The 26,183-nt window shown below is 42.4% G+C and overlaps 2 protein-coding genes across 3 annotated transcripts in view; one reads left to right on the forward strand and one right to left on the reverse strand.

Annotated features, from left to right (window-relative positions):
* LOC143769724 (vertebrate ancient opsin-like) overlaps nucleotides 1-3,451 on the forward strand; it is a 57,927-nt gene extending 54,476 nt beyond the window's left edge. The window contains exon 5 of the mRNA XM_077258531.1: nucleotides 2,786-3,451. Within this exon, the coding sequence (XP_077114646.1) occupies nucleotides 2,786-3,016 (231 nt within the window). The 3' untranslated portion in view covers nucleotides 3,017-3,451. The remainder of the gene's footprint in view (nucleotides 1-2,785) is intronic.
* Nucleotides 3,452-11,885: 8,434 nt separating this feature from the next.
* CFAP46 (cilia and flagella associated protein 46) overlaps nucleotides 11,886-26,183 on the reverse strand; it is a 254,459-nt gene continuing 240,161 nt past the window's right edge. For both annotated transcript variants that reach the window (XM_077258533.1, XM_077258532.1), the window contains exons 57-60: nucleotides 15,100-15,181; nucleotides 14,038-14,174; nucleotides 13,866-13,949; nucleotides 11,886-12,226 (exon numbers count right to left, since the gene is read on the reverse strand). In XM_077258533.1, the coding sequence (XP_077114648.1) occupies nucleotides 12,102-12,226; nucleotides 13,866-13,949; nucleotides 14,038-14,174; nucleotides 15,100-15,181 (428 nt within the window). In that variant the 3' untranslated portion in view covers nucleotides 11,886-12,101. The remainder of the gene's footprint in view (nucleotides 12,227-13,865; nucleotides 13,950-14,037; nucleotides 14,175-15,099; nucleotides 15,182-26,183) is intronic.

A 26,183-nucleotide genomic window follows, 5' to 3' on the forward strand; every position in this document is an offset into this window, starting at 1 on the left:
GAAAAAATATTGAACACATGAAGAAAGAGAGGTGCAAAAAGCCATGGAAAGTCACGACAACAGCTAAAATCTATCAGTAATTAGAAAGAAATCCTGCCAATTACTGCAAAATAATATCAGCTGGCTCAACTCATGGCCTATAAAAAGGTGTCTCATTACCAAGGTGCCACAGAAGAAACATCTGATGATGGGTACAACTAGTGAGCTGTCTGAAGACCTTCACAACCTTATTGATGCAAAACATACTGATGGCATTGGTTACAGAATAATTTTGAAACTACTGAAGGTGCACTATTGGAGCCGTAAACCAGAAGTGGAAAGAACAACATTTCACCATAAACCCGCCACGACCAGGTGCTCCCCACAAGATTTCAGACAGAGAATTAAAAAGAATGATCAGAAGAGTTGTCCAAGAGCCAAGGACCACATGTGAAGAGCTACAGAAAGATCTGGAATCACAAAGTACAATTGTTTCGAAGAAAATAATAACTAATGCACTCAACCTCCACGGCCTGTATGCACGATCACCACGCAAGACTCGATTGCTGAAAAAAAAGCATGTTCAAGCGCATTTAAAGTTTGCTCAACAACGTTTACACAAGCCTGTGAAATATTGGGAGAATAAAGTCTGGTCAGTCAGACGAAAATTGAACTCTTTGGATGCCATAATACACACCATGTTTGGAGGCCAAAAGACATTGCATACCACCCCAAAAACATCATAGTAACACTGAAGTTTGGAGGTGAGAACATCATGGCGTGGGGGGGCTGTTTTTCAACATATGACACTGACAAACTTCATATAATTTAAGGAAGGATGAATGGACAAATGTACAGAGACATTCTTGATAAAAATCTGCTGCCATCTACCAGGATGATGAAGATGTGGAACAAGGGTGAACATTTCAGCAAGATAACAAACCCAATCACACAGCCAAGGAATCTCTCAATTGGATTCAGAGAAAGACAATAAAGCTGCTAGAATGGCCGAGCCAATCACCGGACCTGAATCCAATTAAGCTTTAGTTTCTTCCATTAATTTTCTGAGTTCATAGAAGGAGCCTACGGAAACTTCAGGATTTGAAGAGTGTTTGTGTGGAAGAGTGGGCCAAAATCTCACCTGCGCAATGCATGCGACTAGTTTCTCCATAGGGGAGGTGTCTTGAAGTTGTCATCAGCAACAAGGCTTTTGCATGAAGTATTAAATATATTTCAGTAAGCGCATTGAATACCTTTTCCCGGTGTCATTTCTCACTATTACACATAATTTATGGACATCTATGGTTTGAATTATTCGCCTGTGTGGATTGGATGGGTTGTTACCGACATCTGGTGAGAATTTTATGTCAATAGTACCTTTAGAAATATATATTTTTTTAAAATTAGTTTATTGAACAGCAGGAAAAAAGATAAAACACATATGTTTACATACAGCCGAGCAAATACAGTCACATCATGTCATATTTATAAAGAGAATACAAATGATTACAAAGGAAGAATATCCTCATGATGCAAATATAATTATCTAGGCCCGGTCAGATGGAACTGAAAATATTATATTATGTTTGTTTTAGAAATATATTTAATTAGAAAATTGGTGATGTGTTCAATACTTATTTCACCCGCTTGTACATACTTGTTGATTCGTGCTCCTAAAATTGCATTTTTTCCATCTGTGACATGGGTAGACTGAAGAATTTTAATTAAAGGACTAATGTGATTTTTTTTTTAGGGTTTTACCCTATTTTTAAACCAGGGAGAGCACAGTGTACTGCTAAACAGACAAGACACAACAATAAAAGCAATAAATTAATTATAAGTAATGTTTCAGTTTGCCCATGCCAATTATTTGTGGCATAGTATTTTAATGAACCAGTTATTGCCTAGATGCGTATTTGTTAACTATTGAAAATCTCTAGGGAAAACTATGATCTAGGCTTCGTTCTTTGTGCATGGATCAGCAACAGAGTAACATTGATTGGCATTTCTCCTAGGACACTGATAATAAAACAAGTGATTGAAGTGTTCAAGAACTGTTTCTTTTTGACACTCTCAAGTAAAATATAACTGTTTATTTGGTATTCAGCTAAGGGGCATTACATTTTCACTATATTTTGACAAAAAAAAAAACAACTACCAAGTTTATTATTATATAGAGGAATACGTTCATTTGTGAATGAAGGTCATTAATAATTGCATGCAGCATAACAGTGGGCCCCTAGAATGAATGTAGCTGGTGGGCCCTTGCCACCCCAATCCAACACTGCCTATAATTCCTACTTGTCAAAAGTTGGCAAATCTTCTGGTCTTCCCTGAACCCAACTAAAACGTTAAAAAAAAAAAAATCACTCTAGAGAGTCTCTAGTTTGTCTAATTTGCAGTCAGTGTACTGCCTGTTGTCAGGTGTAATCTGTCTCTACCAGCAAAAACACTAAGATGAAGTAGCGTGGCTTTCTTGCCTATTTTGGGTGGCTTTTTTGATTCACGGAAGTGGGGAAATGGACGCGAGGTGACTGGGAACAGTTATGGAGGAGTATAGCTTGGGAAGAAAGATGTTTATGGCTGAAATTTGCTATGTGCAATGCTGATGTATATATCTCCCAGATACTTGCAGTAAAAGTTGTTAGGTATAAGTGTAGTCAACAAAATGAAGGTTACAAAATAGAGAAAAATGCAGAAAAAAAGTTAAAAGTTGTCAGTGTTGCTCATAGCTTTTAGTTTTTATACAATTTGTGGTTGATAATGTTTCTTATATTCTAATGATTATGACTTTGTGTTTTTCCAGTTCCGGAGGTGTCTACTTCAGATGTTTCACTGCAATGACTTAGACCTGAAGGAATCGAATAACCCAACTACAGAGCGGGTGATGCTTAACCGCACGAACCACGGCAGTGAAATGCATACCATAGCAGCGCACATATCCACAAACAATGGCAACCGGAAGACAGAAGAGCAGAGCAGCTGCCACTCATTTGCCCAACTTCCGATGTCAGAAAACAAAATCTGCCCTATGTAGACTGATGTCCACTACCGATGTGTGCCATTATGTCTTCACGCGGCTTCATCACCAAGAATGACGGACAGAGGATTATAGGAACTTGTCACTGTCAATGCACATTCATATATGTGACTTATATGACTATGTCGGAATGCGTTTCATTATAAAAATGTAGGAATACACGAAAATAAAAGAAAAATTCATTCAAAGGATATTTCCTCCTTCATATTAAGGCAGAGCTGGATCAAGTTTTGTTTTTTTTACCTATGGTAAAATGTTGTAAAAGTGGCCAAATAATACTCTCATTCTTCTACTTTATGCCCACCTAATACTTTTTGGGTCTTACACTCAGTTTGTATTGTACACTGGAGAAGTATCATGGAGCGAATTCCCAACGTATAACTCCTTTCTATGCCACTGTGCAGCGCTGACCACGTAAAAGGAATACTATCCCAAGAAGTGCCAAAAGTACATTCTTCTGGCCTCCTTCAGATGAATCAGACCCTATGGAGAGCACACGGTTATACAGCACTTACACAATAGTGACATGTGATCATGGTTTCTATTATGTGAAGGTGGGTGCCCACTAAGCGTCATCATTGTTGGTAAAGCGTCTCTATATTCCCAGAAGTGATCATAGATTCTTCTGACTGCATCAGTATTTTGTTTCAAATTTGACTTCTATACATGGACTTTAAAAAGTGGTGGTGAGGACCGGGCATCATTATGTTCTGGCCGATGAGACCTCAGTAGATAAAAGGTTCACATTGCTTATTTGTCCGGCCTTAGTCTGCAGTCACTCTATGAGACTGCAGACTTGTGAATCCTCACTACAAGCGCAGTGAGGATTCTATAGTGCCGGTGCTACGAGCAGCGGGTGCATGACTGCAAGTATTTGGTTTACATACATGCAGTCACCTGCCAACTAGATGGGACCAAGTCTAGACGGGATGTGTCTGGAAGTATGCAAATTGCATACTTGTGTTTTCATGTGACCGCCCACTTTCAGTGCCACCACCGTAGAGTCCTCGCAGTGCGCACAATGTGAGCATTCTCAAGTCTGTAGTCACATACATTGACTGCAGACTTGTAGCCTGAGATATTTTCTACTTTCTGCAGATTTTCAGGGTTTGGATCTTTGCAACAACCCTTATATCCCAGCCATTGTCCTCTCATTGCCTCCACACATTTGATGTGAGCAACAAGAACTTTACCGACGCGTTTGTCAAATGTTCCTTTCAAAAATGTGTGCTGGTTTATATTTATAATAAAAACGAGAATACTTTGTCAGATCTGTCATACAATGGATGACAACAACAGTGTCCAATGGGCCCTACTGGGGTCTGCCAGTTTCCCTAGGTCTGCATGTGAGATGGAATCTGGGATAGAGACTCTGATACAGATATGCTTCAACACAGACGAGTGATAAGAGTTAGGGAATGTCGTATTTTTTAGATATTTTATTTTCAATTGATTCCTTAAAGGGGTTGTCCACTTTAACTTTATTTCAACGCACATTTTGGAGACATAAGTAATACCGGTTATCTTCCTTCCTCAAAGATTGCACAGCACGCCTGCTCTCACAATGGCTGCTGATGGAGGATCATGTGATCACAACTGTCCATCAGTCTCCTCCAATAGAAAAACACTGCACATGAGAAGGCTGTTGATTGGAGGAGACTGGTCACATGCTCCTCCTTCAGCAGCTACTTTGAGAAAGAGAGAGCTGTGCAATCTGTGAAGAAAGCAGCACTAAGGAAAGCAGGAGAAGGAACTGTAATATTTATATATTAGTAAGTGGCACAAAATCGTGTCTCCAATACATTTGTTAAAATAGACAAAGTGAACAATGCCTTTAATAATAACAGCCGTTCAAACTCCATTATTATTAAGGAGATTGAAATTCGCATACAAGAGTCAAACTTTAAAATGATGTCTTCTTACTGCCACCACTAGGGGGAGCTTACATTGAACCCAATAATATAATAGTATGCAGTAAGCTCCTATGCTCCCCCTAGTGGTGTCTGTGAGTAATATGAATTTTACAATGTTATTCTTTGTCTATAGAAAAGATTTGGAGTAATAAAATAGATAAAGATAAATGAGGTGCAACACTCCTCTAATTTCCTGAGCATGATCACCTGACATGGATATTATCACCTGTCATGCTTACCTGTCACTAAACTTTTTAAACCATTACAGTATGTCTTGCACTACCAGGATATTATCAGGACCACATACAACTTTAGGTTTAAAAAGACTTTCAATTCTTGCAAAAATCTATTTATTGTTCAGACGTCTTATTTTTTTCCACTCCTAAAGCATTGTGACCATTGCTAAACTGGCTGTGCCAACGAAAGGTAGGTGACTTTGGAGTTCTAATATTACTGCCATGAAAACATGACAATTTCTGGCTCACCATGGCCCCAGAGGAAGTGACGCCTTCTTCAGGTATGGCAGATTAGGTCACATGGCACTAAAGTTTGTCCTGTTAATAGGGTGTATCATGCATAAGGGCATTATCTCACAGCCCCTAAAAATGGAAAAATGGGCTCCCTGGAATATCAATTGGAACAAGAATTGACTCCAGGTTTCACTGATATCTATATATTTCCAATTGTAAAATCTGTAATACACGCACAGCGACACATGAATCTGTATCTTCTTTATGATGTATCGAGTCTTTACTATAAATGTTTAATCCCTTCCATCTAAAAATTGTGGCTGGCACTGGTTCCTGTTGGGTCCCTTTGAAGCAGCTGCTCTCGTGCAATGGAGTTCAAGCTGAACAAGTGCAGAAAATGTTATATCGTTGACTGAATATACGTCAAGTAAACAGAAATTGGTCTTATGATCTTTTTATTCTAGGTAATTTCAATACGCTGAATATTTTATAGAAGCCAAAATTCCATTAAATGGGATATAAAAATGTAATATTGTCGGGGCCTCGCATATCCAATATAATAAGGAATAGGACGGGCTTATCCCAAAATACGATATCCCATGAGTATAACTAACAGGTGAGCTGACGAAGCAGTTAGTATATGACCCGGCATTAAAGGTGAGATTCAGTTTCTTGATGACTGTGGAGCAAATGCAGATTGCAGGGAGAGCAAGAAACAGCAGGGAAAAAAAAGAAGAGTAGAGACCAAGGAACAGTGGGAAAAAAGAGGAGCGGAGACCAAGGAACAGTGGGGGAAAAAAGAGGAGTGGAGACCAAGGAACAGTGGGGAAAAAAAGAGTGGAGACCAAGGAACAGTGGGGGAAAAAAAGAGGAGTGGAGACCAATGAACAGCGGGGAAAAAAGAGGAGTGGAGACCAAGGAACAGTGGGGAAAAAAAAGAGGAGTGGAGACCAAGGAACAGCGGGCAAAAAAAGAGTGGAGACCGAGGAACAGCGGGGGAAAAAAAGAGGAGTGGAGACCAAGGAACAGTGGGGGAGAAAAAGAGGAGCGGAGACCAAGGAACAGCGGGGAAAAAAGAGGAGTGGAGACCAAGGAACAGCGGGAAAAAAGAGGAGTGGAGATCAAGGAACAGCGGGAAAAAAAGGAGTGGAGACCAAGGAACAGCGGGGAAAAAAAGAGGAGTGCAGACCAATGAGCAACTTAATAGAAACAAAGAACAGTGTAAAGACCAATATTATCATAAGCGAGGCTGATTTAAAGGGTAACTGTATTTTGTTCACGAATCAATAGTATAATTGAAGATTAGAAAGTTTATCACATATCCATTTTCTTTTTCAAATATCTTTATTAACATTTTTGAAAATTTACAAAACATTGCATTTTTAGAAATTAGTTTTATGCAACATATCTATTTTCTGAACAAATACTTTGTTACTCACCTGTCCCGGCTCCATCACCGGGTTATGTTCATTCCTTTCACTATGGTTCTGACACTGTCCCTCTACTGGTTTCTCTACCCCAATATACTTCTAATTATTGACTGGCTGCAGTGGTCTCATTGCTATACAGGACCTGAATTCTCTATACTTCCCAGGAAATGATCATGTGCCGTCTAGTGATGCGACCAACCAGTGATTGACTGCAGCGACACATGGCTAGATGGCACTTGATCAGATGCAGGAAAGTACAGACATAGGCAGGGGACTGGGAAGTTTAGAAACGGAAGCAGCAGGGTAAAGTTAGTATGCTTATTTTTTTATTTTACAAAATGCTTTACTGTTTTTTGAGGGTTTTTTTATGGCTCAACAACTGATTTACATAATTGTAACATTTATTTTTAAGGGAAATTCTATAACAAACATTCATTGACAAGTAAGGCTGAGAGCCAGGCTGAGAGTAACTACTGTATCTCCTCTTTTCAGGATGTATTGGCATCTTAGTAAACAATCAGTGTTTTTTTTTATTTCAGTCAATGCTGTTTCTTACCATGCAGTCTAGGATTTAAATGTATCTACCCTTTTAAGTATCGTGCCCTTTTTTATTTTCTTACTGAAAAATTTCCCAGGCTCACAAGAAATTCCCAGACTGAAGTGTCACAGATTGGTAATTTTCATTAGATGACATGGAAGCAATATAACAGTCATATGTCAATGTCTATCTGCTATTTCATCCTTCTTCTCCGCTAGCATTCTAAAACTTAACATGGACAAAACAGAATTCATCATCTTTCCCCCATCTCACACGACCCCCCAATGAACCTATCCATTACAGTCAACGGCTGCCCACTCTCCCCAGTCCCACAAGCTCGCTGTCTTGGGGTAATCCTTGACACTGATCTCTCCTTCAAACCACATATCCAAGCCCTTTCCACTTCCTGCCGCCTCCAACTCAAACATATTTCACTGATCCGTACATTCCTAAACCAAGAATCTGCAAAAACCCTAGTCCATGCCCTCATCATCTCCCGCCTCGACTACTGTAACCTCCTGCTCTGTGGCCTCCCCTCTAACACTCTCGCACCCCTCCAATCTATTCTAAACTCTGCTGCCCGACTAATCCACCTGTCCCCCCGCTATTCCCCGGCCTCTCCCCTCTGTCAATCCCTGCACTGGCTCCCCATTACCCAGAGACTCCAGTACAAAAGCCTAACCATGACATACAAGGCCATCCACAACCTGTCTCCTCCATACATCTGTGACCTCATCTCCCGGTACTTTCCTGCACGCAACCTCCGATCCTCACAAGATCTCCTTCTCTACTCCCCTCTTATCTCCTCTTCCCACAATCGCATACAAGATTTCTCTCGTGCATCCGCCCTACTCTGGAACTCTCTACCACAACACATCAGACTCTCGCCTACCATCGAAACCTTCAAAAAGAACCTGAAGACCCACCTCTTCCAACAAGCCTACAACCTGCAGTAACCACCGATTGACCAAACCTCTGCACGACCAGCTCTACCCTCACCTACTGTATCCTCACCCATCCCTTGTAGATTGTGAGCCCTCGTGGGCAGGGTCCTCTCTCCTCCTGTACCAGTTGTGACTTGTATTGTTCAAGATTATTGTACTTGTTTTTATTATGTACACCCCTCCTCACATGTAAAGCGCCATGGAATAAATGGCGCTATAATAATAAATAATAATATTAGATGACAATAATGCAATATTTTTAAAGTCCACCACTACGTATGATGGCCCCTATAGCCTCCCCCTTAGTATGAAGGCCCATAACCTTCCCAGTCAGTATGATGGACCCCATAGCGTCCCAATCTGTATGATTGTACCGACACAGTATGATGGCCTCCACAGCCCCTCAGTCAGTATTGTGGCCTTCACAGACTCTCACTCAGTAGGATGGTCCCCTTAACCCTCCCAGTGAGTATGATGGATCCCACTTCTCACTCAGCATGATGGCCCCCATAGTTTCTCACTCAGCATAATGGTCCAATAGCTTCTCACTCTGTATGATGGTCCCCACACAGTACTATGGCCTCCACAGCCCCTCAGTCAGTATTGTGGCCTTCACAGATCTTCACTCAGTAGGATGGCCCCCATAACCCTCCCAGTCAGTATGATGGATCGCACAACTTCTTACTCAGTATGATGGTCCCCATAGCTTCTCATTCAAGATGATGATCCCCATAGCTTCTCATTCAAGATGATGGTCCCCATAGCTTTTCATTCAGTATGATGGACCCCACTGCTGCTCACTCAGTATGATGGTCCCCACACAGAATGATGGCCTCCAAAGCCCCTCAGTCAGTATGATGGATCCCACAACTTCTCACTCAGTATGATGGCCGCCATAGTTTCACACTCAGAATGATGGCCCCCATAGCTTCTCATGTCATGCAGGATAATGGTCCCCACACATTATGATGGCCTCTACAGCCCCTCAGTAAGTATTGTGGCGCTCACAGACCCTCACTCAGTATGATGGACCCTATAGTCCACCACTAAGTATGATGCCCCCAAAACTACTGGCATTTAAATAGAAAAAATAAAACCCTATTTACCTATCCCTCATTTGCCCGATGCGCTGTTTGGTTTGTGCAGGGTGGGGAGTGAGGCTCCACACAGCAGACGCAATGTAGAGACATTGGTGCCCTGCTGTGTGCTGAGTATCAAACTCACAGGCCCAGCACGTCAGTCTTAATGATGGGACGTGGTGGAGTAAAATGAACCTAAGTCATTAAGAGACGCACTCCGCTTAATGAATTCTGCACATCTTATAAGAGCCGTGTGACTCTGCCAGAAATGGCACTGCAGTCTGGGATTGGAGTACACTACTGGCAAAATGTACCCTGCCAAGGTGGGGTAAGTTTTGATGAATCAGACGAGTGGGCTCAGCCATGGCCAAGACTGGTGTAAAAATGCAAAAGTCGCAAAAACATTTGCATAACTTCTCATTGTGAGTAAAATTTGCGACTTAAGGTGTGACCTAAGGTGTTTTATGCCAGAATTTTGGAGTAAACACCTTAATGAATCGGGGCCTTCAGTTCACGTTGTCTTTGAAGATATTATGACCAGCTTATAACACTGTACATGATGAGAGTTGTTTTCTGGCAAGGATAGAATAAAACATTAATGGGACGTTACTGTCTTGACCTCAAAACAAATCATTTTTTCTGTAAAAGCTGAATAATGACAACACGATTTGTAAAATATTCTGAGACGGCTAAAACAACAGACAGAGCGAGCGTGGCTTATCTGTGTCATGTGTGGCCAACATCAGAGGGGCAGTCAGAGGTCTGGACTTAGCGGAGATTAAACACTATAAAATCTCCTAAATGTATTGAGGTTATAAAGTGGAAATGACAGTGCGGGAGGATGGAGTAGCAGAACCTTTTCTTGGCTTCTGATCAAGAGATTGGATGGCAGAGAGATGGCGGTAAGGACTCAACCAACGGCGAGAACAGATTAACAGATTGAACTTTGCACTCGGACACAATGTTTTCTTTTAGAAGGTCGTCACATGTAAGATACTTTGCAAACTAATTAAAGTGTGTGGATGATTTTCCTAAATGAGTTGACTCTCCGTGAAAACTGCTTTAAAGCAACTGGTGATCCGATAAATGCCATGAATCTGGCCTCTGAAACCGGCCCCCAGAGATAAGCTGTGGCCCCAGGGGAAAAATGCAGCTGGTGCAGAACAAATATTGTTTTAGGCTGCATTCCCATCTCAGTGTTTCAAGGTCTGTGTGCGGACTGTGATGTATAGACCGGCCCCGATCTAGAATTCATCAGCGTCACACATTCCAGGAGACAGGTAGCCTGTGCGGACATTGTGGTCCCTAGTTGGACCTAGAACGTCAGATGTAAGAAGTGATGTATGGACCGGCCGCTGATCTCAAATTCATCAGCGTCACACATTCCAGGAGACCCGCTGCCGGCATCGACATTGTGGTCCTTAGTTGGACCTAGAACGTCAGATGTAACAAACCAGCCTTACCCACCGGGCATTCAAATTAGTTGGTTGCCCATGTAAATGGAAGTGTGGGTATGTAGGAATTCAGTGAACACACAATTAGTGTGTATTTACAATATCATAGCCAGTCGAGGATTTTTAAAGAGTTTTTTGATCTTGGTACAACCCCTTCAAAGAGGACCTGTCACTTGCCATGAATATGTATCTGTCGTAAATACCGCTGTTCTCCTGAGTCTGGCGATGTTTTTCTTTTGTTCCTGCGCCTATCCTTTACTGAGATATGCCCCATTCTTCCCTATAAATTTATTTATTTTAGCCAAAGGGGCGTGCAGTCATTGACTGTTCTCTGTGGGCGTGTTCATGAAGACCACACCCACTAGGTTACCAAGGCTTGATTTACATACAGGGAAGATGGGGCCATATCTCAGGGATGGAGAGGCGCAGGAACAAAAAAACAGCGACGATGGATTCAGGAGAACAGCAGCGTTCAAACCAGATCTAACAATTACATATTAATAGCAAATGACAGGTCTTCTTTAAAGGGGTTTTACCAAGATAATAGGTTCACTCCTATCCATAGGACAAAGAATTAATTACTGGTTGCTGGGGGTCCAACCCCTTATTATTGCCAACCATCTTAAGAACGAGCTTTTGAAAAAGCTGTCACGCGAAACGTGGTCAAGCGGCCAGCAGGGAGACAAGAGGGCACTACCAATGATGATGGCTAAGCAGGACTGAAACTTGTGGGGCATGGTAACCTGGCTCTATTTATGTACAAATACATGTTATTGATGATTGCCGGTCTCTACTTATATATTTTGTAATATACGGCTTACATCTGATGTTCGTACCAGAATACATGAAAGGGTTAACTTCACGTGCTTGTGAATTAATGACTGTGGATATTATGTAATGATGATATTATCCATTTTCCCCTGAATACACACACTGTGCAGTTTGTGGTCAACATTTCTTCTAACAGATAAAAAGAGGCAGAACACGGCATTCTGCTTCCCTTATATCCCATACATGGAACTGAAGCTGCAAAAACAATTTATATTCCAGATTAATTTATTTGTTTTTTTTCCCATGCTGAATTTAGTACACTGCTATAAATAAAAGCAAATGTGCTAAGTGAATATTAAATTATTGGGTAAGAACAGCAGGGGTTCGGAGCAGCCCTGGGCGCGTGGAATTATCACATAGAATGTTCATTCACAAAAGTAAGGACCTCCGACCCCAACACAATATATTTCTGGGTGAAGGACCTCACATCACAACCATGTTGGGCAGGCCGTACAATACATAGCTGCAAGGCGATGGGTCTTCAGAAAGAAGTCTTGAGTCTCTGGGGCTGTGCGCAGCTTCTTCGTGTGTGTCCACAGAGACGTCTTCTACAATAGAAAAAGTTACAATACAGGAGATCATTTACTGAAACACAAACACTGCCCCCGATGGCCAGAGAGAACAATTACAGTGAGGCTTTCATTTATCCATAGCTGTTTATGGCATGAAAGCTGAGCACTGATTGGGTGATATGGGCAACACAGATCTTATTTGTGTAGTCTTCATTTATTAAAGGGAATCCGTCAACAAGTTTTTGTTATGTAATCTGAGGACAACATGAGGTAGGGGTTAAAACACTGAATTCAGAGATGTGTTACTTATGAGGCTGTGTGCAGTTGTTTATTTACAATGAAGTTTTTATCATCAGGATATTATCACCGACGGACTAGGTCTTATGACTGCTAGTCTGACCACGCCCCCTCCTGTGATAAGCAGCTCACTGTTTATAGACAATGTACATTCAGAGCCCGGTGTGGGCGGAGGCAGCTTTCTGAGCTCTGTTAAATGCTACATCTAAGAGCTCTGTCACAACTGCTGCACACAGTAAACTAAGTGATACATCATTGGAATCAGGGTCTCTTTTCATCATGCTGCTCTCGGATGAGGTAGCAAAAACCTGGTGACAGATTCCCTTTAACACTGGTGGGCCTTGTTGCCTATAAAATCCAGTGAGAGCTCAAGTAGATGATGCTGATGAATGAGGACTGTAAAAAAGCATTAAAAATGCAGCGCTGATTTCTATACTGTGATTGGTTGACATATTTATTTACTGAGTGTCTACGTGCTTCATAAAAAATGACAACATTCCCACAGCAGTGAAGTCTTGTGTGGGTGTACCCTAAGGTTATTTCCACACAACATCTTTTCCAGGTTGATTCCGCCTGGAATCCGTCTGAAAAAACGCTGCAAAAAAGCACCTGGTCTTTTGTTGCTTCTTTTAACCGCTTCAGGGTTCAGAAACATTAAAGTGGGTCAAGAAGTAACACGTTCATTCTTTGGCCGGCTTTGTTTGGAAGCCGACTGCTCTTTACACTTGAAAGCGCAGAGCAAAGAAAGAGGCAAAACAGGAGGCAAAAGCAGCTTCAGAAAAAAGACTGCTTTCTCTTTGACTTGGAAAACTCGGTGTGCGCTGGCATCTTAAAGGAGTTGTCCACTCCTAGGACAGCCCCTTCTTAAATGTTCATCCCTGATAAAATAATAAAGCCTACACTCACCCCCATGTCGGCGCCATTCGAGCGGTGTCGGAACTCGCTCTCCCCGGGGCTGTTATTTGGTGTTGTGACACCATTGATGACCGGCGCCCAATCAGCACTGCCGTCACTGTCTCCGCCTACGGACAAACTGAACAAGAAGAGGAAGTCAGAGATCAGCTGCAGCCCGGACTTCCTCTTCATGTTCAATTTGTCCGAAAGCGGAGACAGCGACGCCAGCTCTGATTGGGCACCAGGCCTCACGTGTCATTCCACCGCATCACAGCCTGGGAGCGGAGACACCGTGGAAAAGGAGCCGGCACAGGAGGCAAGTATAGGCTTTACTATTTTATTGGGGCCAAGCGTTTAGTTTAGGAAGGGGCTGCCCTAGTAGTGATCAACCCCTTTAAAGATAATCAGTAATGAAAAACCCACCCATTGTTTTAAACAGATAGTGGGTAATTCAATATTCCTGACCCGCAGAGGCTATACGTACCCCTCACTTTCACGTCTGTGCTGCTCCCTAGTTTTCGCTGGCTATGTACTGTTTGTCCTGTTGTTTTGCCAAGAGCAAGGAGATCTGGCAAAGTAAATAAGTAACATTAACAGCAACAGAATCATACATACTGTATATAGTGGAAGAGGTGGCTATCTATACGATCACTTACATTCTGAAAGGAAGGACAGTCTTTTGGCATTGTGCTCTGGCGGTGTATGCCACTGGTTCAGCATCAGGGAACGTACGCCCGCCATGCTGAGCATCAAGGCTGTCTCCACAGGTCGCTCCAACCACAAGCGAGATTCACTGGGCAACAGAATATTCGTTACTCACAAACGTTCCATGGTTTTAAGGTTGTAAGTAGACACTATTCTGTATTAATCAAGGAAGGCAAAAACCCCAGGAGGCAGATGCTATTTCCCCCTTGTAAGGGGAAAAATTCCATTCCACTCCACATACTGCAATCAGACTAGTTCCCTGGATCAACGCACCATTAGAGAATCTAGTACCCATAACCTGTAATATTACATTTATCACGAAAGGTGACCAAGCCTCCTTAAGCTTGTTTAGTGAATTGACCATGACAACATCATGTGGCATACAGTTCCATAATCTCACTGCTGTTACAGTAAATAACCCATAGTCTCACTGCTGTTACAGTAAATGACCCATAGTCTCACTGCTTGTACAGTAAAGAACCCATAGTCTCACTGCTTGTACAGTAAAGAACCCATAGTCTCATTGCTTGTACAGTAAAGAACCCATAGTCTCATTGCTTGTACAGTAAAGAACCCATAGTCTCATTGCTTGTACAGTAAAGAACCCATAGTCTCACTGCTTGTACAGTAAAGAACCCATAGTCTCATTGCTTGTACAGTAAAGAACCCATAGTCTCAGTGTTTGTACAGTAAAGAACCCATAGTCTCAGTGTTTGTACAGTAAAGAACCCATAGTCTCACTGCGTGTACAGTAAATAATCCATAGTCTCACTGCTTGTACAATAAATAATCCATAGTCTCACTGCTTGTACAATAAATAATCCAGTCTCACTGCTTGTACAGTAAAGAACCCATAGTCTCAGTGTTTGTACAGTAAAGAACCCATAGTCTCACTGCTTGTACAGTAAAGAATTGCAGTCTGTGATGATGATTAAAATGGTCATCTCGGAAAAGGAAGTTGTGAAGTTTAGGTAAAATCATGTTCATTTTTTTTTAATATGTAATTTTGTTACCTTTTCTGTACATCGAGCATTGATTGCCTTGAAAAGCTGTGACTTGTTCTCACTTGATCCAGAAGAATCATTAGCTGACAATCTAGAAAAGATAAAACACATCTCTATATTCAGCAAATCAAATCCCACGATGAGATGCTGAGCTCCAGGAAGGAAGATGGTTGGCACTTTATTATGGGGAGCACAGAACATTCATACCGCACCGCTGTGGCACGGATAATTGACTACGACATTTCTATCTTCTTTGCATATTAATGGTAATGATATGGACACCTTTGGGGGCATTTTTACTCAAATGCATGAATTTTGGGCTAAACATTTTTACAATTGGGTTTCATTAAAAATGTTGCACTGTTTGTCTTCTATAGCCTCTGTGTTGCATTGTCTATTGAGTAAACTGAAAATCTGTTAGTGAGCTCGCTCTGATGGGGAGTTTACGACTCGTTTATACGTCTTTTAGTCCAGATTCATAAGGTCAATATATACAGACCGTGCCCAGATCAGTCACCCAACCTCAGCCACCTGCTTCATATACACATACCCATGAAGCAGTTTGCTCAAGTTGCAAGACACGGTGGTCAGGCTTAGTTTTTCAATGTAAGAAAGGTCAACGTTTCCTCAGATGAATGAGCTTCTCACAGCTGATTTATGATCTCGCATATTGCATAGATATATGTACAGTATTGTCATCCCTTTAACTTAGGGTAAGTTCTTATAGGGCGTTTTTGCTGCGTTTCTTTCTGCAGCAAAACCTGATCATCTTGGCAGGAAATAAGCTGCGCCAAAAATTCAGGTTTAGGTGCGTTTTTTTTGCTGCGCTTTTTGCCGCGTTTTTGGTGCATTTTTTTTTTCTCTTTGTGCATGCCAATAAAGTTGAGTGCACGCAGAGAAAAAAAAAACAACTTCCTGTAGATAGAATAGATACATTACCTGCGGTATCCTCTTCCCCGGCATTTTCCCACGGTGCAGAGGTTACCTCCGGTCAGGCTGTGAGAGGGCGCAGGCTCGGTGACATCACCACTAGTTACTGAGCCTGCGCCTGCTCCGTCTCATTCATTCCCCAGTCTCTTACAGCCGGTGGTGGTCGCATTAGCAGAGCTCCCGGTTGTAAGCTTTATTTCCCTCAGATACTGTGTGGGACACTCGTTATATTGGACTATGACGGATCAGGGAGTATACTTTTGCTTTTTCATTTTATTTTTATTACAGAAGATCGAGGGCTTCGCTATGGAATGGCAGAACAATAAAAATATGGTGAAAACTATGGTGTTTTATTTCGTTACATTTCTTACTGTGTGTGTTTATTTAACCCTTTAACTATAGGATTAGTAATGGAGAGGTGTCTTATTGACGCCTCTCCATTACTAAGCCGGCTTAATGTCACCTTACAATAGCAAGGTGACATTAACCCCTTATTACCCTGCTTGCCACAGCTACAGGGCAAGTGGGAAGAGTCGGGCAAAGGGCCAGAATTGGCGCCTCTAAGGCCGGCGTCACACTTGGCGTAAGACAATATGCCACGTATTATACGTCCGTACTACGGCCGTAATACGGAGAAATGTTCCCAAAATATTGATCCGTAGTCAGGGTGTGTCAGCGTATTTTGCGCATGGCATCCTCCGTATGTAATCCGTATGGCATCCGTACTGCGAGATTTTCGTGCAGGCTTGCAAAACCGACATCTAATGGATGTATGTGCTCAAATGTTCGGGAAAACATATATACAGTATATATATATACTGTATATATATGTCATTGAGACACATATATATATATTCTGTATTTAGATTTCATTCAGCGCGATATATGTGAAAAGCCGGTAATTCAATTGCCGGCTTTTCATTTCTCCTGCACAAACCCGACAGGATATGAGACATGGTTTACATATAGTAAACCATCTCATATCCCCATTTTTTTTGCATATTCCACACTACTAATGTTAGTAGTGTGTATGTGCAAAATTTCAGCGCTGTAGCTGCTAAAATAAAGGGTTAAATGGCGGAAAAAATTGGCGTGGGCTCCCGCGCAATTTTCTCCGCCAGAGTAGTAAAGCCAGTGACTGAGGGCAGATATTAATAGCCAGGAGAGGGTCCATGGTTATTGGCCCCCCCGTGGCTAAAAACATCTGCCCCCAGCCACCCCAGAAAAGGCACATCTGGAAGATGCGCCTATTCTGGCACTTGGCCACTCTCTTCCCACTCCCTGTAGCGGTGGGATATGGGGTAATGAAGGGTTAATGCCACCTTGCTATTGTAAAGTGACATTAAGCCAGATTAATAATGGAGAGGCGTCAATTATGTCACCTATCCATTATTAATCCAATTTTTTGAAAGGGTTAAAAAACACACACACACACACGATTTAAAAGTATTTTAATGAAATAAACACAGCGGTTGTTTTAATAATTTATTGCTCTCTCAATCCATTTGCAGGCCCTCGCTTGGCAAAATAATAAACGCACAAGATACATACCTTCAGATGACCTATCACGTCCAACGAGGTAATCCATCTGAAGGGGTTAACTAATATTACAGGCACGAGCTGCGATAAACCACTCGCTCGTGTCTGTAATCCCCGGGTGCTGAAAGGAAAGCTGGATCTGTACTTACATTGAGTCGCGGTGATGCGCCCCTGCTGGATATTCTCATGAACTGCAGCCTGGGAACTTTTTCCCACGCTCCAGGTCATATGAGGACATCCACCAGGGGGCGCATCACCGCGACTGAAGGAAATGTAGGTCAATGACCTACATTTCATTCATTCGCCGGGGAATTACAAGCACGAGCACACAGCTGCATTAGCAGGGCTCCTGCCTGTAAAATAATTAACACCTACAGATGGATTACCTCGTGGGACGTGACGGTTCAGCTGAGGGTATGTATCTTGTGCGTTTATTATTTTGCCAAGCGAGGGCCTGCAAATGGATTGAGAGAGCAATAAATTATTAAAACAACCGCTGTGTTTTTCATTCAAATACTTTTAAATCATGTGTGTGTGTGTGTGTGTGTGTGTGTTTTTTAACCCTTTCAAACAATTGGATTAATAATGGATAGGTGTCATAATTAACGCCTCTCCATTATTAATCTGGCTTAATGTCACCTTACAATAGCAAGGTGGCATTAACCCTTCATTACCCCATATCCCACCGCTACAGGGAGTGGGAAGAGAGTGGCCAAGTGCCAGAATAGGCGCATCTTCCAGATGTGCCTTTTCTAGGGTGGCTGGGGGCAGATGTTTGTAGCCAGGGGGGGCCAATAACCATGGACCCTCTCCTGGCTATTAATATCTGCCCTCAGTCACTGGCTTTACCATTCTGGCGGAGAAAATTGCGCGGGAGCCCACGCCAATTTTTCCGCCATTTAACCCTTTATTTTAGCAGCTACAGCGCTGAAATTTTGCACATACACACTACTAACATTAGTAGTGTGGAATATGCAAAAAAAAAAATGGGGATATGAGATGGTTTACTGTATGTAAACCATGTCTCATATCCTGTCGGGTTTGTGCAGGAGAAATGAAAAGCCGGCAATTGAATTACCGACTTTTCACTAACACCGCTGCGTATTTCTCGCAAGTCACACTGATGGTCCGTGTGGAATCCGTATTTTTCTCGCCCCCATAGACTTTCATTGGCGATTTTTTTGCGCAATACGCTGACAAACGCAGCATGCTGCGATTTTGTACGGCCGTAGAAAGCCGTATATTACGGATCCGTAATACACGGCTGATAGGAGCAGCCCCATTGAGAATAATTGTGCCGTATGTTATGCGAGTTTTACGGACGTAGTTTCTGCGCTCTTACGTCCGTAAAACTCGCATGTGTGACGCCGGCCTAATAGAGGCGCCTTTTCTGGGCAGCTGTGGGCTGCTATTTTTAGGCTGGGGGGGGGCAATATCCATGGCCCCTTACCAGTCTGAGAATACCAGCCCCCAGCTGTGAGCTTTAGCAAGGCTAGTTGTCAAAAAAGGGGGGGAACCAACGCCGTTTTTTTAAATTATTTATTTAAATTTTTTTTTTTTTTTTAAAGCGTGAGGACCCCTCTATTCTTGATAACTAGCCTTGCTGAAGCTGACAGCTGTGAGTTTTGTCTGGCTGGTTATCAAAATTAGGGGGGAACCCACGTCATTTTTTTAAAAAAAATTATTTATTTATTTAAAACTCCCATCCGCCGCTCCTGCGCTCACTGTAATTAGCGGCAGCAGGTGTCAGATGATGGGAGCAGTAGTCCCATCAGCCGACACCAGTGATCGGAGGTGAAGTTTACACCTCCGATCACAGCTGAGCGCTCCTGCTGTCTTCTGAAAGCGGGGAGCAGCGGCTCTCTGACTGGCCGGGATGATTTCCCCGCCGATCAGAAACGGTGTTTGCGGCGCTGTTATACATGGCAAACACTGTAATGTCGGACCCCCATTCAAGTGATTGGGGGGTCCGCTGCTGGATGATAGGCTGCATGAACGCATCATGCAGCCTGTCATCTAGATGTAGCAGAGCCGAGTGTGACGTCACATCCGGCTCTCCTTGACTTTTCTGCAGCAAATACGCTGCAAGAAAAGTCAACCCAGCGTATTTGCAGCATTTTTTCACCACCCATTCAAGTCAATGGGTGAAAAATGCTGAAAAAACGCAGCAAAAACGCTGAAAGAAGTGACATGCCCTATGTAAAAAAAAAATGCTGCAAAGCACAAAATACTGATCAAACAAAAACCCAAAGTGTGTGCATGAGATTTCTGAAATCTCATAGGCTTTGCTGGTACTGTAAAAAGCAGCTGAAAACTAGCATTAAAAAATGTAGCAAAAGCGCCTAGTGTGAACTTACCCTAAATGGGTTCCTAAGATTGAACAATCCCCACAAGTTAGAAGTGCTGCTTGTCAGTTATTTAATCCCAAACATTTACCCCTAGTGATCAGCTGTCATTTATGGGGGGAAAAATAGTAAAGAAAATGGTTGTAGTTGTAGGTCTTCAATTTTATTGCAGGATCCAGACCGCCTGAGGGTTTGCACCAGTGCGAAATGAAGCGATAGTGCACATGTGTGACCACCAATCCATTAGAAGGGGTTTCCACTAGACACTAGTCTTCGGATAGGTTATCAATATGAGATTGGTGGTGGTCTGACATCTGGACCCCCATATATCAGCTATTATCAGTCATGGAACCTGGATGTGAACGGTGTACAGAGCAGAACTGCCAATAAGTCGGAGGTGGAAACAGCCGATTGGTGGGGGGTGCCGGGTATCGGCCAAAGGATCGGTCACCAATGACGTATTGTCAGAATAGGTCATCAATATCATCAGAGTGGAATTTGGAAAACCCCTTTATTTGTATGTGTTTATGTGAGTGGTAGACCACCATAGATATAGAATTCAGTAATGGTCATGCATGCATATTACCACTCCAAACATATGGCGGATGCGGGACCCTCGCTCTCGGGATCAGAGGGGGGTCCAGCAATTAAATCTCCACCATCATACATGTATCACCTGTGGTTTGGTGCTAAATATTATTTGTGAGATAACCCCTTCACCAATTACACAGCGCCCACTCAATCATTAGGCTGCCAGTGAAATGCAGTCAGGACACGTCCACCAGAGCGAGCGCTGCTCTTGGTAACCTCTCTCTCCCCACCAAGGCCAAGAGATGAGAATCCCTCACTATTACCCCTTTAATATATACCGTATGCAGGATTTTTTTTCACTTCGTGAAATGTGAATGATCAATGGAGAAAGTGTGATACAGCGATTCATTCCGCTGCTGCGTGGTGACTGAAGTCCAGTCCAGGCTAATGGCTCCCACCTCGCTGTTCGGTAAGGTCACCTCATCCGAGATCAGGATAATACATCACTCTAATTCATCCTGAGTGTAATTGCTAGCATGAAAAACACCAAAAAAGGAACAATCCAAGAAAAAACACCAAAAACAGGCAGAGATGCTTACCTGTCTGAATAGGCCTCAATACTAATGCACAAGCAGGGTGCGGCGGACCCAAATGAAATAGCAAATGCACAGGTGCAATACCTGATAAGACAGCCAGCCTTCAATAAGGGTTTGGCCGTGTGGTGCACCCGTGCACTAAGATAAAAACTGTATGTGGCGTGTTCACACAGGGAATGCAGGCATCTGGCTCCAGCCTATTAATAACGCCCTATGGCGGGCTGCCCAGTGCCAAAATGCATCCCGTGTGAACAGAGGCCACAGTATACAGAACCAATTGGGCCCTGCTGCACCCTGCAAAAAGATATACGTGCAAAAACAAAACATATAAATATATGTAAGGTATTGGTTGATATTCTGGCCATAATATGGAAGCTGGCAACCCACGTCAAGGGTCCTTACTTATTGCCAGTCCTACACTAACATGAAAAACACCAAAAAAGGAACAATCCAAGAAAAAACACCAAAAACAGGCAGAGATGCTTACCTGTCTGAATAGGCCTCAATACTAATGCACAAGCAGGATGCAGCGGACCCAAATGAAATAGCAAATGCACAGGTGCAATACCTGATAAGACAGCCAGCCTTCAATAAGGGTTTGGCCGTGTGGTGCACCCGTGCACTAAGATAAAAACTGTATGTGGCATGTTCACACAGGGAATGCAGGCATCTGGCTCCAGCCTATTAATAACGCCCTATGGCGGGCTGCCCAGTGCCAAAATGCATCCCGTGTGAACAGAGGCCACAGTATACAGAACCAATTGGGCCCTGCTGCACCCTGCAAAAAGATATACGTGCAAAAACAAAACATATAAATATATGTAAGGTATTGGTTGATATTCTGGCCATAATATGGAAGCTGGCAACCCACGTCAAGGGTCCTTACTTATTGCCAGTCCTACACTAACATGAACTTTTTTGGTGTTTTTCATGTTAGTGTAGGACTGGCAATAAGTAAGGACCCTTGACGTGGGTTGCCAGCTTCCATATTATGGCCAGAATATCAACCAATACCTTACATATATTTATATGTTTTGTTTTTGCACGTATATCTTTTTGCAGGGTGCAGCAGGGCCCAATTGGTTCTGTATACTGTGGCCTCTGTTCACACGGGATGCATTTTGGCACTGGGCAGCCCGCCATAGGGCGTTATTAATAGGCTGGAGCCAGATGCCTGCATTCCCTGTGTGAACACGCCACATACAGTTTTTATCTTAGTGCACGGGTGCACCACACGGCCAAACCCTTATTGAAGGCTGGCTGTCTCATCAGGTATTGCACCTGTGCATTTGCTATTTCATTTGGGTCCGCTGCATCCTGCTTGTGCATTAGTATTGAGGCCTATTCAGACAGGTAAGCATCTCTGCCTGTTTTTGGTGTTTTTTCTTGGATTGTTCCTTTTTTGGTGTTTTTCATGTTAGTGTAGGACTGGCAATAAGTAAGGACCCTTGACGTGGGTTGCCAGCTTCCATATTATGGCCAGAATATCAACCAATACCTTACATATATTTATATGTTTTGTTTTTGCACGTATATCTTTTTGCAGGGTGCAGCAGGGCCCAATTGGTTCTGTATACTGTGGCCTCTGTTCACACGGGATGCATTTTGGCACTGGGCAGCCCGCCATAGGGCGTTATTAATAGGCTGGAGCCAGATGCCTGCATTCCCTGTGTGAACACGCCACATACAGTTTTTATCTTAGTGCACGGGTGCACCACACGGCCAAACCCTTATTGAAGGCTGGCTGTCTTATCAGGTATTGCACCTGTGCATTTGCTATTTCATTTGGGTCCGCTGCATCCTGCTTGTGCATTAGTATTGAGGCCTATTCAGACAGGTAAGCATCTCTGCCTGTTTTTGGTGTTTTTTCTTGTAATTGCTAGCACACAGACGTGTCTGGATATATGGATGCTACACAGGAGCATACGGAACGTGCACAACATACTGGAAGGAGCTGGCAGAACAGCAGGGGTTTGCAATGAGCGCACTACCTGAGACACAGTACATTGCCAATCTCATCCTTGCTGACGACATAGGACCAGTATTAAAGGCACTAGCTCCCCTGGGCCCTTGTGATTCATTCTCCATGTACTGGTATTAATACTGGTATTAATAGAAGTTCCTTCTGTATGAAACCGTTAGAAAATATTATTTATTATACATATAGTAGGAAAGCAGGAGGTCAGGTGCTGGATGCTAGATATGTGTTGGTAATGTAAGCTGTACCAGAACACTAGGAGACTGAGAGGGTTTAAGGTGACTGGATTTTGCCTAACCAAAAGAACCTGACTGGGAAATGTTCATCCTATGATCAAGTTTGGGGTTTTCAGGCCTATTAGCATCAGCTGGATTAGCTCAGCAGTGTGGAGTGTGTTGAGACTGGAGAAAGGCAGAGCTGCTGGTTAGTCTGCTCTTCAAACAGAGACGTGCTTGAGCCGAACAGTGGTGTTTGGTGAACACGTTTAATACAAGTGTGAGCTGCTGCTGGGAATACCGAGGTTGGTGAGGCGCCTACATTTATGTGGCTTCAATCAAGCACTTCAGACAGTGATGACATCACTGTGTGTATTAGCTCTGTAATGTGATATCACTGTGTGCATTATCTCTGTAATGAGACATCACTGTGTGCATTAGCTCTGTAATGAGACATCACTGTGTGCATTAGCTCTGTAATGTGACATCACTGTGTGCATTATCTGTGTAATGTGACATCACTGCGTGCATTATCTCTGTAATGTGACATCACTGTGTGCATTATCTGTGTAATGTGACATTGCTGCGTGTATTATCTCTGTAATGTGACATCACTGTGTATTATCTCTGTATTGTGACATTGCTGTGTGAAATATCTCTGTATTATGACATCACTATGTGTATTATCTCGGGACTGTGACATCACTATGTATTATCTCTGTAATGTGACATTACTGTGTATTATCTCTATAATGTGACATCACTATGTGTATTATCTCTGTATTGTGACATCACTGTGTATTATCTCTGTTGTGACATCAATGTGTTAAATAAACATAACTTAATAATGCTGTCATGCAGTGATCAGATAATACCACCATAGAGTCACCAAATATATACTGACCATATAATCTTGCCATAGAGTGACTGAACAATACTATAATATATTCACCATATAATACATTGAGCGAATAACACTATTTAATATTTACCATGTAATACTACCATACATTAACCGAATAATGCTACTACATACTGACAGTAAATACCACTATATAGTGACCGAATAATACTGTCATACAGTGACAGAATTAAAAATTACCTTGCAGAAACAAAAATACTAATCTATAGAGTCCGTCCTTCTCAGCAGAAGATTGGAGCTGAGCGATACATGAAAGGATGCAGTTACATTGGGAGCCCATGGTCTTATTTGCAGATGTCATTTTGTGTTATGTGAATGGTTTAAAAAAATACAGATGCCATATACTCTGGTCATTTACCAAAATGCTGTAGACAAAACTGGTGCAAAGTAAGAATAGAGCAGTTGATTACGGAAACACATCAGATTCCAGATCCCAACATTCCAGATCCCAACATTCCAGATCCCAACATTCCAGATCCCAACACTCCAGATCCCAACACTCCAGATCCCAACACTCCAGATCCCAACACTCCAGATCCCAACACTCCAGATCCCAACACTCCCAGACCCCAACATTCCAGAACCCAACATTCCAGATCCCAACATTCCAGAACACAACATTCCAGATCCCAACATTTCAGAACCCAACATTCCAGAACCCAACATTCCAGAACCCAACATTCCAGATCCCAACATTCCAGATCCCAACATTCCAGATCCCAACATTCCAGATCCCAACATTCCAGAACACAACATTCCAGATCCCAACATTCCAGATCCCAACATTCCAGAACCCAACATTCCAGAACCCAACATTCCAGAACCCAACATTCCAGACCCCAACATTCCAGATTCCAACATTCCAGAACCCAACATTCCAGAGCTCCTTTATTTAGGTATTTACAGGCAATAACTGCACTTTTCCTTGACAAATGTTTCCATAAACTGTGAATATGTTGTGCTATCAGCATGTGTTTAATGGTGTGCGGGTAAACGGACCGTATTAGTTTAACGCTGTAAATGATAATGATGCCTGAAAGGAACAGTAGAATGACAGATTCATCATGACTACAAATGATCGCCTCATATAATTTACAGTCAGTTTTTGTTACTTACTGGAGCAATTCTCAGCGTTCTGCTGGTGGCCGATGCTTTCCATACAAACATTTATGACAAGCCATAATATCTCATTCTGAAAAATATTGATCCTTGAACTGTAATAACTCAGAAATGAAGCTTTGGTTAGAGACGACATGTTGCTTTGTTTTCATCAAAGCTGAGAGGTCTCTATGGTCTCATCAAAAAAATAAGTGCCCCCGCACTTCATCCATAATAAACCGTCAGTCACTTTCCACCACAGGTTAAAAAAAAAAAAAAAAAAATACGAAAAAGCAATTTGTGGCCTTACACGACATTTGTGCACACTGTAGCAATGCATTATATAACATGATGCAGTATTATACGTTTTATTTTAAATTTCTATGTTGCAATGGGAACTTACCAGGCTAATGTGGGGAATAGCAAGACTAACAATTCCATTATATCTAACAATATTTGGAAAGAATTCCTTTAGGTCAAATGTAAGAATGAGGCAATAGAGATTAAGGATAAAGGAATTTCCTGCTGCCAGATGAGATGATGATCAGATTGCCTTCGCTGGGGAATGGTGGCATAAATGAACCCACTCCTTACAGTAAAGTAGAGCAATCAGATTTATAAATACCCCCCCCCATCACTTTGGAAGTTTTCAGACCATAAAGACATCAGAAGTTCTGGTACAATGGCGCTCGCAGCGGTGAACGTCTATGGGGCTCTTCACGTGTCCGTGAAAAAACTGGGCCACATTCCTATGACATCCAAGAATGGTCAAATTTTAATGGACTGTAAGAATGGAGAAACTTTTTTTTTCTTCACGTACGAAAAAAACTGAAGACACTGAGCAGATTTTCTTGTACGTGGAAAATACTGACGTGTGAATGAGGTCTCGTGTATACAGCAGTGATTTTCTCATACAAGAAAATTGGTCCAAGTTTCATC

This window comes from Ranitomeya variabilis, chromosome 4, assembly GCF_051348905.1.
Source record: "Ranitomeya variabilis isolate aRanVar5 chromosome 4, aRanVar5.hap1, whole genome shotgun sequence".
Taxonomy (NCBI): Eukaryota; Metazoa; Chordata; class Amphibia; order Anura; family Dendrobatidae; genus Ranitomeya; species Ranitomeya variabilis.